The sequence below is a fragment of the Triturus cristatus genome, chromosome 10 (genome assembly GCF_964204655.1).
Source record: "Triturus cristatus chromosome 10, aTriCri1.1, whole genome shotgun sequence".
NCBI classification, from domain to species: Eukaryota; Metazoa; Chordata; class Amphibia; order Caudata; family Salamandridae; genus Triturus; species Triturus cristatus.
In genome coordinates this window covers 782,067,686-782,094,386 of record NC_140593.1, presented here as the reverse complement: position 1 = coordinate 782,094,386, position 26,701 = coordinate 782,067,686, and the positions used below count along the sequence as shown (strand labels likewise).

Below are 26,701 nucleotides of genomic sequence, written 5' to 3'. Positions count from 1 at the left end.
TGTCCCAGAGTAGTATCTAGGTATACTACTCTCTGTAAGCCTAGTAATCTCAAAAGTCACTTACCTTCTATTTTACTAAAAAGCCTATTGAAGTCTATGAACTGCATTTACTAAGTGTTGCATTTCTCTGCATCCATACTGTAAATCAAACTACAGCAAACATGGGAGTTTAATAAACACAGGAAGTTCAGTGGCGTACGCCAAGTGTCGTTCAGTTAATGGTTCAGAATCTTTGCGGTGCAAAAGGTGAGGGACAAACCCCTAAAACCCTCTAGAAATGGACCAAGATAATTAACATGTGAAAGCAATTCCTATTCTCATGCTATAATATTGTATAAAAGTTCAATTGTCTACAGATGAAACAAGTGAAGTCTTGTTAGATATTCTCCTTGTTTTAATTCAATGAGAAAAACACAGGGTCCAGCCAACATTTGTTTTGTCTTTAGGGTAGTAACCCTAGACTACTTCAGGGCTGTCGAGAAAACAATAACTCAGACTTTTAAGCCGGTGATAATTCCAACCCGGCTGGTCATAGGAAAACCCAAGTAAATCTTCCGATAAAGGACTTTGTGATTCCTAATACATAGCAGGCCTCTGCTGATATGATTCAAGCCGTTGAGTTGCAGATTTAATTAGGTGAGGCAGAAGTGTAAAGAGGCTGGAATGTGCCTCATAAGTCTTTTATTCTTCAAGTTAGTACGCTATTAACGCGATCCAAGCACTCCTAGGAACGCGTTCTGAACCGGATACCTCTATAGGATAACATTGACTGTTTTTCTGTGAAATGTTTGTAAGTGTGGAGTTGAGAAACTGAAGAAATTCTTCAAAATTGCATAATCTAACAGACGATGTTACTTGTTTTCAGGAAATATCCCAGGGTAGTATCTAGGTTTACTACTCTTTGTAAGCTTAGTAATCTCCAACGTTACTTACCTGCTATTTTACTAAAAAGCCTATTCAGGTCTATGTACTGCATTTACTAAGTATTGCAATTTCTCTGCATCCATACTGTAAATCAAACTACTTATACAATTATCATTCAAACTGTATTTCAGTTGCATTACTATAAAGTATGTATTGCTTACCTGTGCCAGGCTTGCTTGGTTCTAGAAAATAAAATGACTAAAAGAATATTTTTATACAAAAACAATTGGTCTGAAGTTCAGTCTGAGTATGTGAATTGATTTGCTGACTGGTGTCAACAAATGCTTAACACTGATCTCTCATACTGTTACTGCTCGACCACACTACCTCAAATAGAGAGTGAGGTGCTATCTAACTTGACCTCTGCCTACCTTTGGGATCCACTGGAGTCTGGTGCGCACTATACCGCACTTTGGTATAGTATATACAGAGCCAGCTTCCTACAAGAAGGGATAACCATTTTTCAAGCTCTGCACTTTAGGAGTTCCCCTCGACTGACCATCCCTTAAGACCCACTACCTGGTAAAAGTTTTGCCTTTTGAATTTATTATGCTATCAAATCTACAGGTAGAAATATTCATCAGAAGAAATAAAATAATTGTCTAATTTAACAATCTTTACAGTGGTTGCCCTAGCTGCAGACTTATCACCTATCCCACATCTTTCCTCATTCTAAGGGTTGGTGAAAGGCCACATTAAAAACGTTCCTCTGTTACAATTTGTGGCTTTTTGCCTTTAGAGGAACAGAAAAAAATGGATGCGAACCTTACCGGTGGGGGGGGGGGGGGGGGGGGATGTGTGTATCAGGTTTGTACTTCAGTCCTACAGTGACATCATAGTTACATTTTCTAGTGTTGAATTGAAGCCACCACCCCCTAACTGGCACAGAAAAGCTGTGGAGAAGAATCCAGTCGGGTGCCTTGGGTATTACGTAGGTGAGGAATTTGCAAGTTATTTATCAATAAAAGATCTTTATCAAAATAAATGTTTTCTTCTTCTGAGCATGTGAACACCAAAAAGACACTGAACGGGTCAGAAGCAGGATGCTGACCAATTTATCTCAAACGTTCAGGACTGGAGAATTGAGTAGGCAAGGAGAAAATTCTTTGCTTGTTTAGGGGGCGATAATAATCCTACTGAGTTAATATATAGTATTGATGTTGGAGAAGCATGCATGCTGGTAGATAGTTTTGTACATTCTATTTTTTAGTTTTATTTAATTGATACATGAATTGCAACATATCCTGCATATGAATAGCAAGTCAGTAGTTCGCAGGTTCTTAAAATGCACCTTTGGACCTAAAAGCATTAATATTGTATATAGAAATAGTTTATATAATTAACATGGTACAAATTTTACCTAACGATTCGTTTGTAGGTGAAGTTTTGCTAGCTGTCACAGATCATGACATCCCACAGCAACTTGTGGAAAGATTACAGGAAGAAAAAAGAATAGAGGCTCAAAAGAGGAAAGAACGTCAAGAAGCTCATCTCTACATGCAAGTGCAGGTCAGAGTTTAATCTAAAAATGTCAGATGAATGGTAGCACTAATTTTATTTTTGCTAATTCCTTTTCATATTCGGTGCTGAAAGCTGTTCTTCTGAATAGTAAAAGTCCTGTATATTGGCTTGTGATTGAATGATGGCAAATTTCTAGAATGTAGCTCATAATATAGCTTCTTAAAGGAGTCCGTTTCAGCTTTTCATATCTAAATTCCCTGTTATTTTTACCTGATGACCTAGAGTTAACAATCTTTTTTTATTGTACAATAGTGTTAGGAAATGACCCTTTTTGTATGGATTTGGACTGGTGCGGCTTGTTTTGTGATGAGTGCACTAAATTCTGCGAACTAGACCACAGTGCCAGTACCATTACTTCAAATTGTGCATGTTGGATTGGATTGCAACCAATTGACATGAGCTAACTGTAAGCAAGTGGGTTTCTGTTGCAGTAACCCCCCCCCCCCCCCCCCCCCCCCCATTTTTTGCCTAATAGCTGATGCACTTTTCCTTGTTGTGCCCTGGGCTCCTGCCAATCAGGTGCCCAGGGCCTGTGTTCCTTCCCTAAAAACGGCCTAACAGACAAAACCCACATTGGCAAACCCTGGACACATGTCTGCCCCTTGTAAATGGTAACCTAGGTACCCAGGGCCTTGTGACCAGGGAAGGCCTCTAAGGGCTTCAGCACTCATTGCGACACCCTTAGAGCCCCTGTACCCACGCACGCGCACGCGCACTCGCGCACTCGCACACTCGCACACTCGCAGGCTGAGTGTCTGGATACAAGACAAAACAGAGTCGACATGGCACACATCCCTGTGTGCCATGCCCACAACCTACACTGCCTTGCCATACATCAGCCAACCCTCTATCTGGGTGCCCTATGCCAGTGGTGTGGGCACAGAGGCAGGAGCCCTGTGCCCCTACAGTACCCAGATCCATTCCTGGGTCCTGAAGGTGCAGTGCTGCCAGCTAAGAGTATATGGTGCTGGGAGCTTGTCAAACACAAACTCCACAGCACCAGAATGGCAGCACTGAAGACTGAAGTTTGGTATCAAACTGCTCAGCACATTAAATCCATACTGAGGCCAGTGTGTGATTTAATGTACCAAGCACCACAGAGGGCATCTTAGAGAGGCCCCCTGAAACCTAAACCTACAATCCACGTCTGTTCTGAGGCTGCCTAGGCAGACACACAGCAGACATGTGGCTGGACCCTTGGGTAGGAGAGCCCCTGCTCTCCTGGGTCTGCAACAATGCACATCCTGGGCGAGGTGCTAAATCTCTTCCCCCAGGATGGGCGGGGGAAGCTTCAAAGGCATGCCGCCACTGTGAGCTTCCCCAGGCCCCTGCAACCCCCCACTCTGGCGGGAAGCTTGGCCGGAAACCCCAAATAAGGACCGGGGATGTGCCAGCCTGCCAACCCCACCCCTCAGGTGGGGGAGGCGAGGTGAAGCTCATCTCCGGGCTCTCGCCATCTTGAAGATGGGAAGCCCTGCCCAATCAGAACTAGGCTCCTGCCCCCCTCCCACAGGAGAGAGGCAGGATAGGGGGTGTACCCACCGCAGGACAGGGACCCATTGGCCCCTGCCCTTCACCTACCTGTAACGCCCCATAATCTAGTATTTAGGGGCACCCTGAACCTTCCTTCCCCAGATTCAAAACTACAAAGAGCAAGTAGAAAGAAGACCTGCCCTGCAGCTGCAAAAAAGAGGAAGACACCAACTCCTTTGTCCCCAGCCCTACCGGCCTGTCGACCCTCCATCCTGCTCCAACCCGGCATCTCTTGTGGCCAGCAACCTCACAAACCCCGGAGGACCTGGCTAACTTTTGGCTCTAAGCCCCTGGGACTCCCATGAGTAGCGGCTCTACTCAAAACCTACCTCTAATCCCTGGCAGCAGCCCGGAACCGCGATACCAGCACACTCTGCACCAGCCAAGCCTGGCCAGTGCCGGAATGGACAAAGACCACGAGGACGACCCCACGGCGACTGTGACCCAGAGTCGGCACCCAAGGACCTCCCTAGACACTCCTGCAGGAGCCTGCAGCCTCAGAACAAGGTGCCCCCCCAACCGCGATCAACAGAGGGTAAGATTTCCCGACACCAAAAGGCACCCCTGCACGCGGTGCCCCACGACTCCCTGTGCCCAATCCAGGGGTACCTACCTATCCTCCAACTACCCAACTTACCTCTCGAAGTGGTGGTGGCACCTGAAGAATCCTCGTCCCCTAGCTTGCAGTCTTTTTCCAAACCGGAGATTTCCCATTGAAATCAAGTGAGCGCCCGAAGGCTCAAAAGCACCCTGCACCCAGCCGCCCGAGTGGCCCTGGCAGTGAAACCTCTACACCTACCTACTTACCCACTTGCTCTGAGTAAGTGACCAGGAGCCCAGCTCCCACAGCTGCGTGGCTTGCCAGTCAGCAGCCACCAACCAAGGCCCCCCTATCCCTCATAGGATAACATTGGGCCTAACTCACTCTGCACCCGGCCGCCCTAGAGTCGCTGAGGGTGAACCAACTGTACCTACCTGACCCTGGGGGACCCCTGGGTCTATGCCCAGAACCTCAACTCTGCCAGTCGAGTACTTACCTTTAAACAGATCGCCATCTGGTGTTGGGCCCGGATGTTTGCAGTTTGTTTTTCCTCTTGGAAAGTCTTTGGATGTCACGAGGTCGGTGACTCCTCCCTTGGTTCGTATTGCGCATGGGCTTCGGCTCCATCCTCTGATTGTTTTTTCCCGCCATCTGGCTCGGATGTAATACTTCGCGCTCCGGTTCCGAACATTTCCAGTTCGACGATCGAAGCGGAATCCTCGCTCATCGCGGTATTGTTCAGATCCAGATCTTCTCAATCACCTTTTCCTTGACTCATCTTCGATTCCAGTCGACGGCGGCCTTCGGGCCTATCCAAGCTCCGGTCCCGGCTGATGGAAAGAACTCCATTCAAGAAGTGCCCTCTATGTGGGTCCGAATACCCCCTCACCGATCTTCATGAGGTGTGCAACCTCTGCCTCTCCCCTGAACACGAGGCTCAAGACTGTCCCGCCTGCAAGTCTTTTAGATCGAAAAAGACTATTCGAGATCGAAGGGCCAGACAAAACATGGCGCACTCCTCGACCTCCGTTCCAGTCGACATCTTCGGGGACGACGTCGAAGCTCCGGGACAGCAGCACAACGAAGAGGACCTAGTCAGTGCTTCCGAAGCCGACGACTCTGATGTGGAGGACATCAACCCGGCACAGAGGGTCGTGAGTACTATACCCCCTCCCACACCCGCGCCGACACCCAAAAAGGCTTCGGTCACGCCTTCGCCTCTGGGCCTATGCAAGACCAAAGACACTGCTTCAAACACCCCACCTTCGGGCCCGGTGAAGAAGCCTAATAAGACTTCCGGCGGCTTGGGCTCGAGCCAGCCTGCCAGCGCTGCCGATAAGCACACTTCGGCACCGAAAAAGAGACCGGCCTCTACCTCGACACCGAGCTCCGCACCAAAGTCCTCGGTGTCGAAACCAGCCTTTCGGTACCGACTAAACATCATAAGGCCCTCGGCACCGACACTCCCGCGCCGAAGCCTACCTCGGCGCCGACCAACAAATTGGAGGTTCCAATAAAGCACGGCACGGACAAGCCTAAAAAGTCATCGGCCCCGAAACCTTCGGCGCCGACGGAACAAACATTATCTCAGGAACTGTTTACACCGGATCCCTTGCAAAAGACACTTACCAAGGCTCCAAAAACGGGATATTTGGCACTCTCTTCTAAAAAGAGACATTTGGACAAACCAGCTCCGCCTCCACCTCCGAAGAGAAAAGACTGTGCTACCTCCCCTTTCAGAGTGCCTTCTCCACCCCCTCCGCCTTCTCCACCCCCTCCGCCTTCTCCACCCCCTCCGCCTTCTCCACCCCCTCCGCCTTCTCCACCCCTGCCTCATCGCTCTCCGACCCCGTCTCCAGACAATGATGATCAGGGGACCCATACTATGATCCAGGGGATGTGCCACAAGACACCACCCCTACAGGATCCCCAGACCCATGGGACAATTATAATAAGCCAGACATTCCAGATGTCCCACAAGATGACCTTTATCCATCCAGGCCATCTCCACCAGAAGACTCATTAGGTTTTCACCACCTTCTTTATAGGGCGGCACATTATCACGGGGTAGAGCTACACACTGACCCGGTAGAGGAAGATTTCCTCCTCGACACCTTTGATACCGCACATAGGTCGACTTCCATACTACCTATGCTCAAGGGGGTAATAAAACATTCGCCAGAGGTTTTTAAAGACCCAGTCAGGGCTAGGGTCATTAACCCACGCATAGAGAAAGTATAAAGCTGCCCCCACAGATCCTGCCTATATCAAAGGGCCAGCACCACTAGATTCCCTAGTGGTCTGCATTGCGCGGAAGAGGTCAAACTCCCAGGCGTCAGGCGAAGCACCACCACCTGACAAGGAGTCAAAGCTACTGGACTCGTCAGGAAAGCGCACTGCGTCACAGGCAGCCAATATATGCCGTATCGCCAACACTCAAGCGCTATTGGCCAGATACGACAGAGCGCAGTATAATGAACTAGAAACCATCATGCACCATCTCCCACAAAAATAGGGCCAATGAATTAATTCAAGAGGGTAAGACCATAACTAACACCTCTATACGCTGTGCCTTAGACGCAGCAGACACAGCCTCCAGGGCCATTAACACTAGCGTCCTCCTCCGTTGCCATGCTTGGCTGAGAGTTTCAGGCTTTAAACCTGAGGTACAGACCTCCATATTAAATCGCCCATTTGTTCAAGAACATTTATTCGGCCCAAAGGTAGATGAGGCCCTCGAGAAGATGAAGGACACAGATACGGCGAAATCTATGGGAGCCCTGCAGTCACACCCTCCTAGGCGCTCATTTCGCCGCTCTTCCTTTCGGGGCACGGCCAGAGGCTACTCCTCAGATAGCGCGTCTTTTGAAGACACGAGACACATCTGTAGATTTAGGATGATTTATTTAGATATCAGGAAAGACCCCTGGGAACACCAGCCACCTTCCTCTGCAACTGCCTTCTCTGTCTCAGTCCCTCTCGCCCTCTACATTCCACTCAGACCCAGAGAAGACTGGTTGCTAGGGAGCGGCCAGTATTCCAATGCAACACATTCAATGTACATGTAAGCAACACCTTAATCAGCTTGGAGAATATAACACATCTCCCCTTTTAAGAACATTTCAACAAAAACATCAATATAAATTACGAACAAAAATAATCATAAAATTTCCTTGGCATTACACGTATGCGTCCAGAACCAATTCTATTCGTAGGTACCTCCCTTGAGTCAAACAAGTTTACTTGTGTCAGTGTCATGGTGACCATTAGATGATGCAACAACTTCAACATCAGAACATGGCGATACTTTTCTGGTGTTCCACCAATTGCCGTCTGCGAACTTCAAACTGTTTCCTTTTACTAGTACCACCTTTTTGGGAACAGACCACTTTGAACAACCCTGTCACCCACCCATACTCTTACAAACATTCCCTGCTTGAATAAACGTTTGTGCTTTATGATGTTTTTTTTGTGCCTATGACAATATGCTTTTTGGTATTCTTCTACTCTGTGTTGTACCTTTTTTATGTCAGCTTCATGTTTCCCAGCTTTATTCATCCAGGCTGGAACAGCTACAGAACATGGTACCCTGCCCTTGAGTAACGAAAAAGGTGTCTCCTTGGTTACTGAATGAGGGGTAGTGCGATACGACCATAACATATCTTTTACCTGTCGCTTCCAACACTCGCCACTCATGCACGCTAGTTGTATACATTCCACCAATACTCTGTTAAAGCGTTCCACAAGCCCATTCCCCCTGGGGTGATGCACAGGTGTTTTAGTGTGTTTGATGCCCCACCTGACAAGAAATTTCTCGAGTTCCTCTGAGACAAATTGTTGACCATTATCTGTGACTATCTCAGCAGGGCAACCCTCCCTTCTCAATATGTCCTCACAAAATGAAATGACATTACTGGACTTAACTTCTTTCACAAAAGCTACTTCTGGCCACTTCGAAAAATCATCAACCATTACTATGGCAAATTTGTCAGTCACATTTAAAACATCAAAAGGTCCACATATATGAATTGCCAATTTAACCCAAGGACCTTTAGGTATGGCTGATGACACACTAGTGGTTTCCTGGGATGAATGGGTCTTGTCACTGCATGCACAGGTTATGCAATCACGGACACATCGCTCAATTTGTATGTCCATTCCAGGCCACCAAAAATCCTCCCTCACTCTCCTTTTCATGGCGGACATCCCACTGTGACCTTCGTGCATGATGTTTAATAATTTTCCTCTTAATGACACGGGTACTACCAGTCTATTACCTCTCCACATTAACTCATTTACCACGTTTAATTCTGACCAAATTAATTTGAAAGACTCCAAATCTGTATGCAGTCTCCAACCCTGTTCACGATTTAAAACACTCTTGACTTTGGTTAATACAACATCTTTATCAAGAGCCTCCCTCCAGTCCTCTTCACTAATGGCACTACAAACGTCTTTTACTTCTGCCACCATCCATTCATCATCCTCTTCGTCTTGTACATTATCTAAGGGTAGTCTAGATACACAATCGGCATTTATGTTTTTTGCACCAGGAATATACTTGATATCAAAAGTGTATTCCTGAAGACGATATAACCACTTTGCTATTCTGGATGTAGCTTTACCCGCCCCTCTGGTGGAAAAAAGATCCACCAAAGGTTTGTGGTCTGTGTGTAATTTAAATCTAGTTCCCCACACAAAAATTTGAAAGTATTGTATTCCCCACCAGCATGCTAAAGCCTCCTTTTCAATGGTCGAATATGTGTGCTCTGCACCTTTTAAGGTGCGGGAAGCAAAAGCCATAACTCTTTCACTGCCATTATGTATCTGACTCAGTACCGCACCTAAACCCTGATTGCTGGCATCAGTGGAAATGATGGTTTGATCTTCTGGATCAAAAGGTTTCAAGATGACCGCCTTGGAGATATCTTTTTTAATATCATCAAAGTTCTGTTGACATGCTTGGGACCATTCAAATTTGCCATCCTTTTTCATTAATTTCCTTAATTCGTGTACCTTTTCAAAAAAATGATGTACAAATTTTGAGTAGTATTCAGCGAGTCCAAGGAATGACCCAAGTTGGTCTTTGTCACTGGGAGCAGGTGCTTTCTCTATAGCTTCAACTAAGCTTCGTTTAGGTTTAACTCCATTGCATGTCAAAGTGTGGCCTAAGTACTCAACCTCACTTAAACGAAATTTGCATTTTTCTAGAGCAATGGTAAGCCCAGCCTCCAAGAGTTTCTTGAGAACTTGTTCTAAAATTTTGTCATGACTGATCTTATCACACCCCCAAACTAAGACATCATCTTGGAACACTAAAACATTCTGCAGCCCTGCTAATATAGACTGCATCCCCCTTTGAAATACGGCCGAAGCCGATGCCAGACCAAATGGCATGCGAATGAAATGAAAAGCACCCTCTGGTGTAATAAATGATGTGACATGTCTCGAATCTTCATGTAATAATACTTGGTGGTATGCGTTGGATAGATCCAACGTGCTGAAATGTGTGCCTCCCTTAACTCTCGTTAACATTTCATTGATTCGAGGAAGAGGGTGTCGATCTATCCAAATGTTTTTGTTCAAGTCTCTCAAGTCAATACACATTCTGATATTTCCGTTAGGTTTCCTGACCAAAACTATTGGACTTAACTATTCGGATGCCTCAATGGGCTCAATTACTCCCTCCTTGCAAAGTCTTTGTAATTCGTCCTTAAGTTTGTCTCTTAATATAAACGGAACGTTCCTAACTTTGTGCACCTTGGGAATGGCATCGGTTTTTAAAATTATCCGATGTTTAAATTTTCTTAAACATCCTAGTTTTTTACTGAATAATTCAGGAAACTTAGTGACCCAGTCAGTAGTGTTCCCTGTGGATGTTAATAGTACCTGTTGTGGATGATTAGGATTTAATATTATGTCAAGAGCCTTTTGTTCTCTCCAGCCTAAAAGTGATCTACCTTTGTGTACCACATACAATTTAGCTGTAGTCTTCCTATTAAGAAAACACATTTCTGTTTCTACGTAACCCACCACAGGTAACTTTTCCCCACAATATCCCTCCGGGATAACATCAGTGGGTTGTAAATCCTCCAATTTTCCCCCCAAGTTTTCCCATACAGCTTTATCTACGATGGTGAATGGGGAGCACGAATCAGCCCAGACTAGCACATCTTTGCCTTTGATTCTAATCGTACATTTTGGGGGACAATAACTAACGTTCTTTCTAGCTTCACACTTGAGAACTTGATTGGATTCTATAACCATCACCTCTACATTGTCTTCATCACTGTCTAATGAAAATTCTTCCTTCTCAGAAATATCTGATTCATTTACCATGTTAACGGACTTAGAGACTACAGAAGGTACAGAGCTTTTGCACCATCTAGCAAAATGCCCAAATCTTCTACATTTGTAACATCTGCTTTTAGCAGCTGGACAATGATTGGCATCAGCCGTGTGCTTAGAACTGCCACACCTGAAACAAAATTTGGGCTTGGTTCTTACCACATCATGCTTTTTCTCAGGAACCGTTTTTCCATCGTTTTTTTAACACCTCCTTTTAAGCTATGAACGGTTTCGTCTTGTACAACTTTTTTAGATAACGAGTTAAGTTCTTTAACGTATCTAGATGTATTTTCCATTCTTTTAGCAACAGATAATGTTTTGTCTAAAGAAGGATCTTTTAAGTTTAACAATTTTTCTTGAATCTTGAGATTCGACATTCTGTTAATTAATTGATCCCTAATCAGGTCATCCCTCATGTCGTTAAACTTACAAGTGACAGCTAACATTCTTAAATTAGCGACAAACTGCTCAATGGTTTCCTCTGATAATTGTGCACGTGAGAAAAATTTGTGCCTTTCTACCACCACACTCACTTTTTTCCCGAAATTCTCTTCCAAAGCTTTAAGCGCAATATCATATACATCAATATTACTATCCTCAGCTTCTTCCTCTGTGTTCACTGCAATATTGCTAGCTTCTACCATAGGTAATGTTTTTAACACATTTCTGCCTTCTAACCCTAAAAATTGTTTCAAAATTGCTAACTTCCTTTTTGAGACATATACATCACCACCTATAGCTTCTAAATATGTCTCAAAAGTCTCCTTCCAATGTTCCTACATCATACATGGTTGGCCTGGATTTTGCAGAAAAAATGGTGGTGCTGGGATCACTTGCGTTGACATTGCGGTCTGTGTCAGGATAGGGTATGATATACTTAGATGGAAAAAAAATTAAAATGTCAGTTGTGATGTTGAAATCACTATTGAGTCGCACATAAAAACGCTGTACTTGATGCATACTGAAATCCTACCCGAAATGTGGCTTTCTTGAGATGCTTTAATCAGAATGCTGGCCAATGGTGACTCGATGTGTGCTTAAGCAATAATTCTGTGGCATCAAACGCTGTGACACACTGGTAGCGGTGAGCGTGTCAACGAAGAAAGTTGAAATACACAACAAAAAAAACGCAAACAGCTTCAATGTGACATTTCCTGGTGCGCGTGTAACAGGGATCAAAACAACACCTAGACCGCCCACTTTAATCCACTGGTGGCACACTTCCGGGTTGCAGTGGTGTGCGTGTCACCGATGTTGAACTGATTTATTCCTCACTCAATACTTCTAATATGGCGGCACGTATCACGTGAGCGTAGAGCCTCGAACGTCTTGCGCAGCTCTGTAGTCATGCGTCATACAGCCTGTTCGCTTCCTCTGGAATGAAGAGAACTCGTAGATGGCGATGTTTGAATATGAGCGGCAGAACAGGTAGGCACACGGGCTTTCCGTTTCTAAACTGAAATCTTTGTTTAGAAACAAATTAGGCACTCCGATTTGGTCGCGCTGTATTTCAGACTGTAAAAAAAAAATCCTTTAGAGTTACCGCATGGTCACAGCATCAGTTCACCAGCACCAAACCGCAGATTTAATCCTAACTGCCTGCACACGTCGAGTAGAGAAACAGAGCATAACCTATTACACCCACAAAGCGTCACCAGTGGGAACAGCAGATAGTAGATTGGCTAGATGGACACCATGACATCTGTGTCAGCATATGTCTATCAAAAAGATAGACCAGGGGTCACTCACGAGTAAGTTCCTCAGCAATAATAGTTAAATTGAAGCTTCATCCGTTGGTGTCCTTTACTTTAAAATGGGCATCCCATCCTCGTCGCCAGTTTTGAAGACACGGGACACATCTGTAGATTTAGGATGATATATTTAGATATCGGGAACGACCCCTGGGAACACCAGCCACCTTCCTCTGCAACTACCTTCTCTGTCTCAGTCCCTCTCGCCCTCTACATTCCACTCAGACCCAGAGAAGACTGGTTGCTAGGGAGCGGCCAGTATTCCAATGCAACACATTCAATGTACATGTAAGCAACACCTTAATCAGCTTGGAGAATATAACAGCGTCCACTTCCTACAAATCCCCTGCTCAATCCACCTTCACAAGGGGTTATCAAAGAGGCGGCTATAGAGGCAATAACAATAAAGGCAGAGGCAAAACAAATACCGCCCGCTCTGCCACACCGCCTACCCAATGACTTCCCCCTGCTCCCTCCAGACCATCCCACTCCGGTCAGGGGCAGGCTACAAAATTTCCTTCACGTCTGGGAGACCATCCCCTCAGACAGATGGGTGACCCAAATTATTCGTTCAGGGTACTGCCTAGAATTGACTTATACCCCCCCAAACATTCCACCCAGGCAACGCACAATGTCACAAGAACATTCCACGTTACTAAAACAGGAGGTAATCTCCCTCCTACAAAAACATGCGATAGAACAAGTCCCCGCCAGTCAACAAAATTTAGGGGTCTACTCCCTATATTTTCTGATACCAAAAAGAGACGAGACTCTACGACCTATTTTAGATCTCCGGCCTCTAAACACACATACATTCGGACCATTTTCACATGGTAACACTTAAGCAGGTACTTCCTTTCCTCTCCCAGAACGACTTTCTCACCACACTGGACTTGAAAGACGCATACTTTCACATTCCTATACACCATGCTCACAGAAAGTACCTCAGATTTGTAGTGGACGGGCAACACTACCAGTTCAAGGTGCTCCCATTCGGGGTCACAACAGCGCCAAGTGTATTCACCAAGTGCCTAGCGGTAGTGGCGGCACACCTCAGAAGACAGCACATTCACGTCTTCCCATATTTGGACGACTGGTTAATAAAAGCCATGTCCTACAACCAATGTGTACATCACACCGCCACTACCATCCAACTACTTCACCAGCTAGGTTTCACGGTGAACCACCAAAAGTCCCAGCTAATACCATCCCACACAAAGCAATACCTCGGTGCCACCATAGACACCTCAAAAGCCATAGCCTACCCCAATCCTGCCAGTATTGCAAGCATTCAGGCTTTGCGTCAAAGATTCATACCTCAACACTCTCTCCCAAGAGTGTTTATTCAACTAATAGGGATGATGGCCTCTTGCATTTTCATAGTGCCTCATGCAAGACTCCAGATGCGTCCACTCCAAGAATGCTTAGCGCGCCAATGGAACCAGGCCCAGGGGCAACTGACAGATCTGGTGTTGGTAGGCGGTTGCACCCATCGCTCTCTGCAGTGGTGGAACACCACAAATCTTTCCAGAGGTCGACCGTTCCTGGACCCGGTTCCACAAATAATCCTAACAGACACATCGCTCTCTGGCTGGGGAGCTAATCTACTACACCTCACAGTGCAGGGCACATGGACGCCGCAACAAAAGTTACTCCACATCAACCATCTGGCGTTACTGGCAATCTTTCTATCCCTGAAATCCTTTCAGACACAGATTTTAGGCAAGGCAGTCCTTATTCGCACAGACAACATGACGGCGATGTACTACATTAAAAAACAAGGCGGCACACACTCTCCACAGCTCTCTCAACTAGCACAGAGCATATGGAGATGGGCAATTCCACACAAAATCTTTCTCCTAGCCCAACATGTCCCAAGAGTCCAAAACACCATGGCAGATCTGCTCAGCAGACAGACGCAGCAGATCCACGAGTGGGACCTTCACCCGCAGGTTCTTCAGCCGTTCTTTCAGATATGGGGGCATCCACAAATAGACCTCTTCGCCACCCACAAACAATAAATGCCCAAGCTTCGCCGCCAGATACCCACACCCGCTGTCCAATGGCAATGCGATATGGATGAACTGGTCAGGCAAATTTGCGTACGCCTTTCCACCTCCCCCACTAATTCCATTAGTGGTGCGAAAGCTACAACAGCACTCCCTCACACTGATTCTAGTAGCTCCAACATGGGCCAGACAACCGTGGTCACCACGCTGCTGGAACTCTCGGTAGTGCCACACCACAAGTTACACCTCTCACCATGCCTCCTAACCCAGAACCATGGAGAGATCAGACACCCGGACCCAGCTCAGCTCAACCTTGCGATCTGGCTCCTGAGATCCTAGAATTCGGATACCTTAACCTTCCCCCTGACTGTATGAACGTCATCAGAGAAGCTAGACGCCCTACTACTGGAGCCTGCTGCGCTGCCAAGTGGAAAAGATATGTTGTTTATTGCAATAACACAATCAACCCTCTAGACGTATCTATACAGCACATCATATGCTACTTTCGCCATTTACAAAGGTGTAACCTAGCATATACATCCATTCGGCTACACTTCGCAGCAATTGCCGCTTTCCTACAGAACAGACAGCACCTATCACTTTTCAGAGTGCGTGCCATTAAAGCCTTCATGGAAGGCCTCAAACGAATAATTCCCCTCAGAGTACCACCCTCACCTGTGTGGAACTTAAATATAGTTCTCACAAGGCTAATGGGACCGCCCTTCGAACCTTTGCATAAATGCGAACTGCAATTCCTCACATGGAAAACAGCTTTCCTTCTAGCCATCACTTCCCTTAGAAGGGTCAGTGAGATACAAGCACTTACTATACAAGAACCTTTTCTCCAAATGCACCCGAACAAGGTTGTCCTCCGTACCAACCCAAAATTCCTACCCAAAGTCATTTCTCCCTTTCATCTAAACCAATCGGTGGAATTACCGTTTTTTCTCTCGCAACCTCAAACTGTTGCAGAAAGGGCTCTACACACACGGGATGTTAAAAGGGCCTTACTTTACTATATCCAGAGAAAACAACCTTTCAGAAAGACAATACAACTGTCTCTTTCTCTCCACCACATAAAGGCAACCCCATCTCTAAATCAGGGATAGCTAGGTGGATTGTAAAATGCATACAGATTTGCTACCACAAGGCAAAACGCACGCTCTGTTCCCCCCTAAAGCCCACTCTACACGAAAGATAGGGGCTTCTATGGCTCTTCTAGGGAACATTCCATTAGATGATATCTGCAAAGCAGCTACATGGTCATCACCGCACACTTTCACTAAACATTACTGTGTAGATGTGCAAACTAAGCAACAAGCTAGTGTGGGCCAGGCTGTACTAGAAACACTTTTTCAAACCACTGCAACAGATACAGGTGGTCGCCGCTAGGGTTGGGAACTGCTATATAGTCTATGCATAAGTGTGTAATCTGCAGCTCATATGCCTCCAACGGAATATGCTACTTACCAGTATGTATCTGTTCTTGGCATGTAGAGCTGCAGACCTACACACGCCTACCCGGCTACCTGTATCCGTTCCAGTCTATCTTATTTAGATACAACACACATTGGTTTCTTTACTATTATTACTACGCTCCATCTTTCCCTGTTGGCGAAAAACAATCTGAGGATGGAGCCGAAGCCCATGTGCAATACGAACCAAGGGAGGAGTCCCCGACCTCGTGACTTCCAAAGACTTTCCAAGAGGAAAAACAAACTGCAAACATCCGGGCCCAACACCAGATGGTGATCTTTGCACAAGTGTGTAGATCTGCAGCTCTACATGCCAAGAACAGATGCATGCTGGTAAGTAGCATATTCCTTTCTTCATAGGGTAACATTGACTGGCTTTTTCCTGAAATTTCTTCTAAGTGTGGACTTTTCAAATCTTAAAATATTCACCAAAAATCAGCAGAGTAACAAACGAAATTACACACCTGCTCTTAGATGAGCTCCCAGTGCTGGATCTTGGTGCCCAGCACTAACTCTGAAAAATACTTACAACTGTACTTACCAGTAACCCAATTTTCTCCCATAGGAAACCATTGACTGTTTTTCTGAGAAATTTCTTGTGTCGATTTCTGCAATCTTTAAATATTCTTTAAAAATCGTATAATATCTGAAAAAGTAATTACTTACCTGTTTTGGATAAAGGTCCCAGTACTGAGTCTAGGTACCCAGTACTGGATTACAAAAGTAACAAGAACATACTATACCTGTCACTTGCATTTTCTGCCATAGGGAATCATTGACTGTTTTCTATGAAATATTTACTGTCAACTTTTAAAATAGCTAAATATTGTTTAAAAATCATCACAGTAATTAAGTCGACTTTCATCACTTGATTGTATATACTGACCCAGGACTGAATCTAGGATCCAGTCCTGGAATTCCAAAAGTAATCCTAAAAGTAATCTGTGGCAAATAACATGAACCTTCCGTTGAACTCAATGCATTATTGTGTTTAAAATAGTGTTGCCTATTGCAACCACTTGTAACTGTTTACAAAAGTCAATTGCATACTGCAAAAGTATTTATATAAAGCCTCTCATTCTGAGTAAGTTTATTTTAATTCCAATTGTTGGTTCTAAAATAAAATAAGCATATATTTTTTTATATATAAACTATTGACCTAGAGTTCAGTTATTGAGTGTGTGAGACCATTTGCTGACTGAGTGTGTACAACAAATTCTTTACACTGCCCTCTGATACTGCCTTACTGCTCAACCAAGCTACCACTTTAGAGAGTGAGGTTATATCTAACTTTAGCCTCTGTCAAACCCTTGGGGACTGTGGACTCTGTACACCCTGTACCTATTGTGGAACAGTATATACAGAGCCACTTTCTCACACTAACTTACATGTGAGACCCTAGTATATGGTACCCAGGGCCTGTGAGATAGTCCGCCCAGGACTGCAGTATTGCTTGTACCACCCTGGGTGTGACAAACCTATGAAACGTGACTCCCAGTCTGCCACTGCAGACTGAAAGGGCAGTTTTTAAACTGCTAACTCGCCTTTGCTATTTAAAGCAATGCCAAAGGCCAGGGCTCCCTTTTTAGGTTGAGCCAAGAGGCTGCGCGCATGCGAGTCATGGTGTGATTGATATGTGAATCGGAAAGAAACACATAGTGATAGATTGCTTACCTTAGAATTACCCCCAGGCGTCAGGCTGGATCCGGAAAGTTTTCGTCCGCAGTACCCCTGTGTGTCAGAAGGTGGCGTTGTGCGGCTTTTCGGCGTCGTGATCTCCGGGATGACGTTGCGGGCAGTACTTAGAGGCCGCCCACGCTCGCTGATGTCAGTCTTTTTTTTTTTACTGCGCCAGCAAGCGCAGATCCAGGAAGAGCTAGTACCCGGTCATATTTTGACCTGGTTTTTTTTAGGCCTTTTGTCTCCTTTTTTACTTGATTCAATGACTCCTGGTGTCGTAGGGATACCCGGGTTTAAGAACTGTGGGGACTGTCACCGCATGATGTCGGTGACGGACCCACACTGCGTGTCTCTACTGCCTGGGTCGCAACCACAACTCCGTCGTGCCCCGACTGCCGGGCCATGGCGGCGAAAACTTTGCGGGAGCGGTCCCGAAAGTTGCTGGAAGTCCGGCAGTTGGCTCCGCACCATTCAAGGTCCCGGTCCCGTGGGAGGCCGAGGGACCAGTCGCGGAGTCGTCACCATCATTCTTCTGTGTGTAAGTCTTCGCACTCTGGGTCAGGTAAGTCGAAGCCTTCCAAGAAGTCGAAGAAGCGTCGCCGCTCTAAGACTTCCCCACGCCTGAGGGTGCGGTGCGGTGCCACCCCCGCGGCTCCGGCGGAGCCTAGGACGTCGCCACCAGCCTACCCGCACTTCCTGGGTCTGGCAGCGACGCCTACCCAGGTGCAAGAGTTTCTTGCTGCTATGGCCAGACTCTTTGGGCCATCTGGACCCGCCGGGTCGCCACTGGGCCCTGCGGGCTTGACTGGGGGTCCTGTTTCATCGCCGTGGGCTCTGGCCCCGGTGTCGCTGATTGCTCCGGTGCTGCAGGCCCTCATGGGATGTGGGATCAGACCCCGGTCGACCTCGTTACGCCTCCACCCACGTCGACCCAACTGACATTGCCTCTGATGTCGCCCGCTCCTCGGGACGACGTCTCCGGCTTCAGCCCTGAACCAGACACCACGCCGGATCGACATCGCTCGACGCCGCTTCTAACGCCAATGGGATTAGTTTCCTACGTCGGTCATCTGTATTTTCAGCCTGTTCACAGACTTCGGAGGAAGGGGAGGACTGGGAGGGGTCTGAGGACCCTCTCGCACAGGACTGTGCTTATGATCCGGACTGGAGAGAGGATTTGGGGGAAGCCAGTGGTCTTGACACCTCTCCTGACTTTGGCATGCTGACTCCTCCTACCATGGCTACGTAGGAGGCAGCCAGTTAAGCAGTGGTGTTGCGTAGGGCAGCCGAGGCCCTCCACCTCTAACCCCCTACAGTGGCTGTCGGGACTAACCTCCTGATAGACGTGCTCCAGCCGGCGGCAACCTCTTCGGAGCCCTTGCTGCCCTTTAATGACGCACTTTCAGACGTTCTTTTGGGTACCTGGTCCAGGCCCAACACAGGGGCTTCTGTGGACAGGAATGTGGACCGTCGCCATCGCCCGCCTCCGGTCGATTCCTTTTTCCTCTCCCAACACCCCACTCCTGAAATCTTGGTTATCCAGGCCTCTGCGTCCCAAAGCGCGTTCCCTTCCGCACCTCCGGATAGGGAATCTAAGAAGCTGGAGCAGCTTGGCAAGAACCTGTTTTAATCTGCCAGCTTAAGGCTGCGGACTTCCCACTCTGTGTGGGACACGGTTGCGCAGGTGCTGCCTAGCTGTTTGGAGGAGGTCCAGACAGTACTCGACCAGGCTGTTGCTGCTGGGAGAGACTTAGCTAAGTTCACTATTCGTTGTGAGCTTGACACTGCCGACTCGCTGGGCAGGGCGATTTCCACGACGGTGGTGCTTAAGCGCCACGCCTGGCTGAGAACTGGCTTTTTGGGGGTGTGAGAAAGTGGCTCTGTATATACTGTTCCCTAATAGGTACAGGGTGTACAGAGTCCACAGTCCCCCAGGGGCTGATAGAGGTCAAAGTTAGGTATGACCGTACTCTCTGAAGTGGTAGCTTGGTCGAGCAGTAAGGCAGTACCAGAGGACAGTGTAAAGCATTTGTTATACACACTCAGTCAGCAACTGGTCTCACACACTCAATAACTAAACTCTAGGCCAATGGTTTATATATATATAAAATATATGCTTGTTTTATTTTTAGAACCACACAGGGAATAAAAATATACTTTCTCAGAATGAGAGGTTGAATATAAATACTTTTGCAATAAGCAATGGATTTTTGTAAATAGTCACAGTTGGTTGCAATAAACAATCCTATTTCCTAAACATCACAATGCATTGAGCTCAATGGTAAATTCAGGTTATTTTGTAATAAATTACTTTTCCGATTACTTTTGGAATTCCAGGTCTGGCTCCTAGGTCCAGCCCTGGGACAATATTCAAGATCAAGTGGTGGAAGTCGACTTAATTACTGTACTGATTTTTAAATAATATTTAGCTATTTCAAAAGTTGACACTTAGAAAATATTTCAAAGAAAACATTCAATGGATCTCTATGGCAAGAAATTCAAGTTGCAGGTAGAGTACTTTATCGTTACTTTTGTAATCCAGGTCTGAGTACCTAGACTCAGCACTGGGGTCTTTATCAGAAACAGGTAAGTAATCACGTTTGCAGAAATTGTACGATTTTAAAAGAATATTTCAAGATTGCAGAAATCAACACTTAAAAGAAATTTCACAGAAAAGCACTCAATGGTTTCCTATGGAAGAAAAAGCAGTTGAAGGTAAGTGTAGTTGTGGGTACTTTTCAGAGTCAGTGCTGGGCACCAAGATCCAGCACTGGGAGCTCACCTAAGAGCAGGTGAGTAAATTCGTTTTTGGTACTCGGCTGATTTTTGGTGAATATTTTGAGTTTTGAAAAGTTCACACTTAGAAGAATTTCCAAGAAAAAGCCAGCCAATGTTACCCTATGAGGAAAATGAAGATCGCGGTTTAAGGGTAAGTTCTCGACTGGCAGAGTTGAAGTTCTGGGCATAGACTCAGGGGTCTCCCAGTGTCAGGTAGGTACAGTCAGTTCACCCTCAGCGGTTTCAGGACGGCCGGGTGCAGAGCGAGTTAGGCCCAATGTTAGCCTATGAGGAATAGGGGGGGCCTGGTTTGGTGACTGCTGAGTAGCAGGCCACGCGGCTGTGGGAGCTGGGCTCCTGGTCACTCACTCAGGGCAAGTGGGGAAGTAGGCTAGTGTAGAGATTGCACTGCCAGGGCCACTTGGGCGGCTGGGTGCAGGGTGCTTTTGAGCCGTCGGGCGCTCAATGGAAATCAATGGTAATGTTCTGGTTTGGAAAAAAAAGCTGCAAGCTCTGGGACGAGGATGCTTCAGGTGCCACCACCACTTCGAGAGGTAAGTTGGGTAGTTGTAGGTTAGGTGGGTACCCCGGGATTGGGCACAGGGGGCCGCAGGGCGCCGGGTGCAGGGGTGCCTTTTGATGTCGGAAATCTTACCCTCTTGTTGATCGCGGTTGGGGTGGCACTCTGTTCTGAGGCTGCAGGCTTCTTCCGGAATGTCGAGGGGGGTCCTTGGGTGCCGGACTCGGGGTCACAGTCGCCGTGGGGTCGTCCTCAGGGTCTTTGTCCACTCCGGCACTGGCCAGGCTTGGCTGGTGCAGAGTGTGCTGGGTTCGCGGTTCCGGGCTGCTGCCAGGGGTTAGAGGTAGGTTTCCGAGTAGAGCCTCTACTCATGGGAGTCCCAGGGGCTTGGAGCCAAAAGGTAGCCAGGTCCTCCGGGGTTTGGTGAGGTTGCTGGCCACGAGAGATGCCGCGCTGGTGCAGGTCCGGGAGTTGACAGGCCGGTAGGGCTGGGGCCAAAGCAGTTGGTGTCTTCTTCCCTTTTTAGCAGCTGCAGGGCAGGTCTTTGTTCTTCTTGCTCTTCTTGTAGTTTTTCGAATCTGGAATCTCGGGAAGGAAGGTTCAGGGTGCCCCTAAATACTAGATTTAGGGGCGTTACAGGTAGGTGAAGGCCAGGGACCAATGGGTCCTTGTCCTGGGGTGGGTACACCCCCTATCCTGCCTCTCTCCTGTGGGAGGGGGGCAGTAGCCTAATCCTGATAGGGTAGGGCCCCCCATCTTCAAGATGGCGAGAGCCCGGAGATGTGCTTCACCTCGCCTCCCCCACCTGAGGGGTGGGGTGGGCAGGCTGGCACATCCCCTGTCCTTGTATGGGGTTTCCGGCCAAGCTTCCCGCCAGAGTGGGGGGTTGCAGTGGCCTGGGGAAGCTCACAGTGGCGGCATGCCTTTGAAGCTTCCCATTGCTCATCCTGGGGGAGGAGATTTCTCACCTCACCCAGGATGTGCATTGTTGCAGGCCTGGGAGAGCAGGGGCTCTCCCACCCAGGGGTCCAGCAACGTGTCTGCTGTGTGGCAGCCTGGGCAGCCTCCGAGCAGACGGGGATTGTAGGTTAGTTGTAAGGGGGCATCTCTAAGATGCCCTCTGGGGTGCTTAGTACATTAAATCCCACACCGGCATCAGTGTGGGTTTAATGTGCTGAGAAGTTTGATACCAAACTTCCCAGTCTTCAGTGTTGCCATTATGGTGCTGTGGAGCTCGTGTTTGACGAGCTCCCAGCACCATGTACTCTTAAATGGCAGCACTGCACTTACAGTGCCCAGGAATGGACCCGGGTACTGTAGGGGCACAGGGCTCCTGCTCCTGTGCCCACACCATAGGCGTAAGGCACCCAGCTAGAGGGGTGACTGATATATGCCTTGGCAGTGTAGGTAATGGGCATGGCACACAGATGTGTGCCATGTCGACTCTTTGTTTTATCCTGCACCCAGACACTCGGCCTGCAAAGGCAGTGTGTGTGTGTAAGGGTACAGGGCCTCTAAGGGTGGCACAATGAGTGCTGCAGCCCCTAGAGGCCTTCCCTGGCCACAAGGCCCTGGGTACCTAGGGTACCATTTACCAGGGGCTGACATGTGGCTAGGGTTTGCCAATTTGGAGTTGGTGTGTTTTAAGGAAGGAACATAGGCCCTGGGCACCTGATTGGCAGGAGACCAGGGTACACTTAATCAAAGTACATTCAGCAATTTAGCATAAAGTGGGGGTATACCATGCAAGAAAGATGGCACTTTCTCACAGGGGGTAGTCCAGAATACCCTGATGGACATGCCCTTTGATGGAATTCACGTTTTTGGCAATAAGGCAGATATTGCGCTGGAGTGCTTTAAGGACTCACGGGCTACAGACAAGTTCTTGGTCCTGTCGGCCACTCGGCCTACCCTGCTTTCTGCCTTTCGTGGCCATTGATGGGGCGTCCCACTACGTTCGCAGGGCCACAAGCTGGCGCAGCAACTTCCTTAACGCGGCTGCAGACGTGGGAACAGTCTAGGCGGTTCAGGGGGCGGGTCAGTCCACCTCCAACCCCACGGCATCCACTGCAAAGCCTTCCTAGTCCGTCCTTTCAGGTCTATCAAACACCAGTGGGCGGACGGGTTCACCATCATCTCCCCCACTGGCGCACCATCACTTCGGACCAACGAGTGCTGCAAATTGTCCGAAGGGGCTACTCCCTACCCTTTGAGACTACCCCTCCAGCCATGCCACCTCAGTATCACCGCATGTCTGGGGATCACTTGACGCTTCTCCAGCAGGATGTTGCGGCCCTCTTGGCCAAGGGGGCCATAGAGCGCTTTCCGATGCCCGAAGTAGGTCGTGGTTGTTATTACCACTACTTCGTGGTTCCAAAGAAGCACAAGGGTCTGCATCCTATCTTAGACCTTCGGAACGTCAATCGCTTCCTCTGGAAGGAGAAGTTCAAGATGCTCACATTGGCTCAGGTCTTGTCTGCCCTAGACCCGCAAGACTGGATGGTAGCGTTGGACTTGCAGGACGCCTACTTTCATATTCCTGTCCTGCCGGCCCACCGACGTTACCTGCGGTTCACGGTTGGACACGAGCACTTTCAGTTCACTGTGCTCCCTTTTAGCCTTATCAGTGCCCCTCGGGTGTTCACGAAAGTGATGGTGGTGGTCGCAGCTTATCTGCGCAGATCAGGGGTTTGTCTCCCCCCCCCCCCCTCCCTATCTCGATGACTGGCTGCTGAAGGCGGGCTCGCCGCAGGCAGTTGTCTCCCACCTCCAGACTACCTCAGAAGCTCTTCTTCATCGGAGCGGTTGTGGACTCGGCGCGGTTTCGGGTTTATCCTCCCGAAAAGCGAGTCCGGGATATTCAGGCTATGATTCCGTTCTTTCAGCCTCTATCACGGGTTTCGGTCAGGATGACCTTCAGGCTACTGGGCCTGATGGCTTCATGCATCCGGCTAGTGGATCATGCCAGATGGCAAATGCAGGGTCTGCAGTGGGACCTGAAGTTCCAGTGGGCACAGCATCAGGGCAACCTGTCCCGACCACGTCCAGATCTCGGAGGGCACTGCAGGACAATTGCATTGGTGGCTCACGAATCTCGATTGGGTCAATGGCAGATCCCTCTCCCCTCACCAACCGGAACACAGTTTTGACGGACGCGTCCCTTCTGGGATGGGGCGGCCACATGGGAGAGGCAGTGATCAGAGGCCTCTGGTCTCCAGCGGAGTCCAGGCTCCATATCGACCTTCTGGAGCTTTGGGCGATCCGACTAGCACTGAAAGCAATCCTTCCTTCTGTCGTGGGGAGAGTAGTGCAGGTGTTCAGACAACACCACCGCCATGTGGTACTGCAACAAACAGGGCGGTGTGGGGTCGTGGACCCTATGTCAGGAGGCTCTACGCCTCTGGACATGGCTGGAACATCAGGGCATTTCCCTGGTGGTTCAAGACCTGGTAGGTTCTCTGAATGCCAGGGCGGACAAACTCGGCCACCTGTGTATGATGGATCACGAATTGCGTCTAAACTCGGACGTAGCACAAGGTTCTGGGCAATGGAATTTCCAAGGTGGCACTCACTAGGCGACACTTTTCGTCGCGAGTGGAGTTGCGGTCTACTATACGCTTTCCCCCTATGCCACTTCTACCCAGAGTGTTGAAGAAGATCACACGCGACCGGCCCCAAGCCATTTTTGTGGCTGTGGCACTGGACTCTGAGTATGGTATCTGGAGCTACTCCGCATGGAGATCGATCCCCGCTCCGACTGTCTCTTCGGGAGGATTTTCTGTAACAGCAGCAGGGGATGGTTTTCGCCCCGAACCTATCTAGTCTCCACTTCCTTGCGTGAAGATTGAGCGGCGGCAGTTGACGTCTTTTGACCTGCCTCCCGAAGTTTGTGATGTTATCTTGGTAGCCAGGCGTCCCTCCACTAAAACGGTGTACGCCTGCAGGTGGAATACATTTGTGGCATGGTAAACGGCAAAGGCTGTGGAGCCCCTTTCTGCCCCTCTTTCATAGGTCCTTGTATTGTGCATTTCTTTAGCCCAGCAGGGCTCTTCTCTGGGCACTGTCAAGGGCAATCTCTGGGCCGTTTCAGCCTTTTTTTACGGCTTCCAGATCAGCCTTCCGTTGTCAAGTTCCCTGTTGTAAATAGATTCCTAAAAGGCATTACTCATCTTTTCTCTCCTGTTCCTTTCATAATGCCTCAGTGGGACTTGAACCTGGTTCTGACCTAGCTGATGTGTGCTCCCTTTGAGCCACTTCACAACTGTCCTCTTCGTCTTCTCACTTTTTAGACTGCTTTCCCGATTGCCATCATCTCTGCCAGAATAGTGAGCGAGCTCTAGGCTTTCTTCTTAACCTCCTTTTCTCTCTGTCCATTCGGGCAAAGTTGTTCTAAGGACTCCATCTTTTCTGCCAAAGTTTGTCATTGCCTTTCACATCTGACAGACCATCACTTTGCCCTCCTTTCTGCCTCCACATCCCTCAAACGAGGTAAAGAGGATCCACCTTCTGGACCCAAAACGTGCGCTCTCATTCTACCTCAGCCGCACTCAACAGTTCCGGGTGGATGACCAGCTCTTTGTTGGCTACGTGGGCGCCAAGAAAGGTTGGGCCGTGCACAAGCGGACCATCTCTCGGTGGGTCGTTCTGTGCATTAAGGCTTGTTATTGTTTGGCTAAAAAGGAGCCTCCGGTGGGACTACGCACCTATTCTACCAGGGCGACGGCAGCCACTACTGCTTTGGGTCGGGGAGTTCCCTTGCATGACCTCTTTCAGGCAGCTCCGTGGGCCTCACTGCTCATGTTTTCCAAGCATTTCTGCCTGAACAGCCAAGTCCGGAGACACGGCTTCTTTTGCCGTTCTGTTCTCCAGGACTTTCTGGTGTGATCTTGGTTCGCAGACCCACCACCGGGGTTGGTATTGCTGGGGTATCTATTCTAAGGTAATGAATCTATCACTACGTGTTTCTTTTAGATGCACAAATTATTTGCCTTTGGTAACGATATATCTGTAAGAAACAGTAGTGATAGATTCCTTACCGCCCCACCCAACCTCCCCGTTCTGCGAACTGATTTCTAGGGTTAAGGTAATCCCTTTCAGGGCCTTAGTTTCATGGCACCAGTGGTTAGTATCTTGCATGGATCTGCGTTCCTGGTGCGGAAAGTCGTGTACAGAACTGACGTCTGCACGCGTGGGCCAGTCTAAGTAGCTCCAGCGACGTCCTCCCGATGCCAGCGACGTCAGTCCAACGCCAGCGAGACAAACTGAGCTGCACGACGACTCCTACCAACAACGTGCAGGGGTACTGCTGACGTAAACTGTCCAGATCCAGTCCGACGCCTGGGGATAATTCTAAGGTAAGGAATCTATCACTACTAATGTTTCCTACAGCTATATAGTTACCGAAGGTAAGTAACTTGTGCTCAAAGTTGATGAGGACTGCCACTGTTAAAAGTGCCCTTACGTAGCCTTTGTTCACTGCACTCCTTTTTCCTTTGCATTCAGTGGTCCTGCGCGGTTTCTTGCTGCCCCCCTGCTGCTCTCATTCTCTTTATGAATATCTATAATCTGCTTTAAGCGCGATGGCTAGCAGTTAGCTGTGTTGCCTTTGCGCTCGGTACCTC

General features: G+C 48.1%; 1 protein-coding gene across 2 annotated transcripts in view; it reads left to right on the top strand.

The window, feature by feature from the left end:
* The window catches only part of USP7 (ubiquitin specific peptidase 7), a 1,511,465-nt gene that overhangs the window by 764,538 nt on the left and 720,226 nt on the right, over nt 1-26,701 (top strand). For both annotated transcript variants that reach the window (XM_085628311.1, XM_085628312.1), the window contains exon 15: nt 2,303-2,433. In XM_085628311.1, the coding sequence (XP_085484437.1) occupies nt 2,303-2,433 (131 nt within the window). The remainder of the gene's footprint in view (nt 1-2,302; nt 2,434-26,701) is intronic.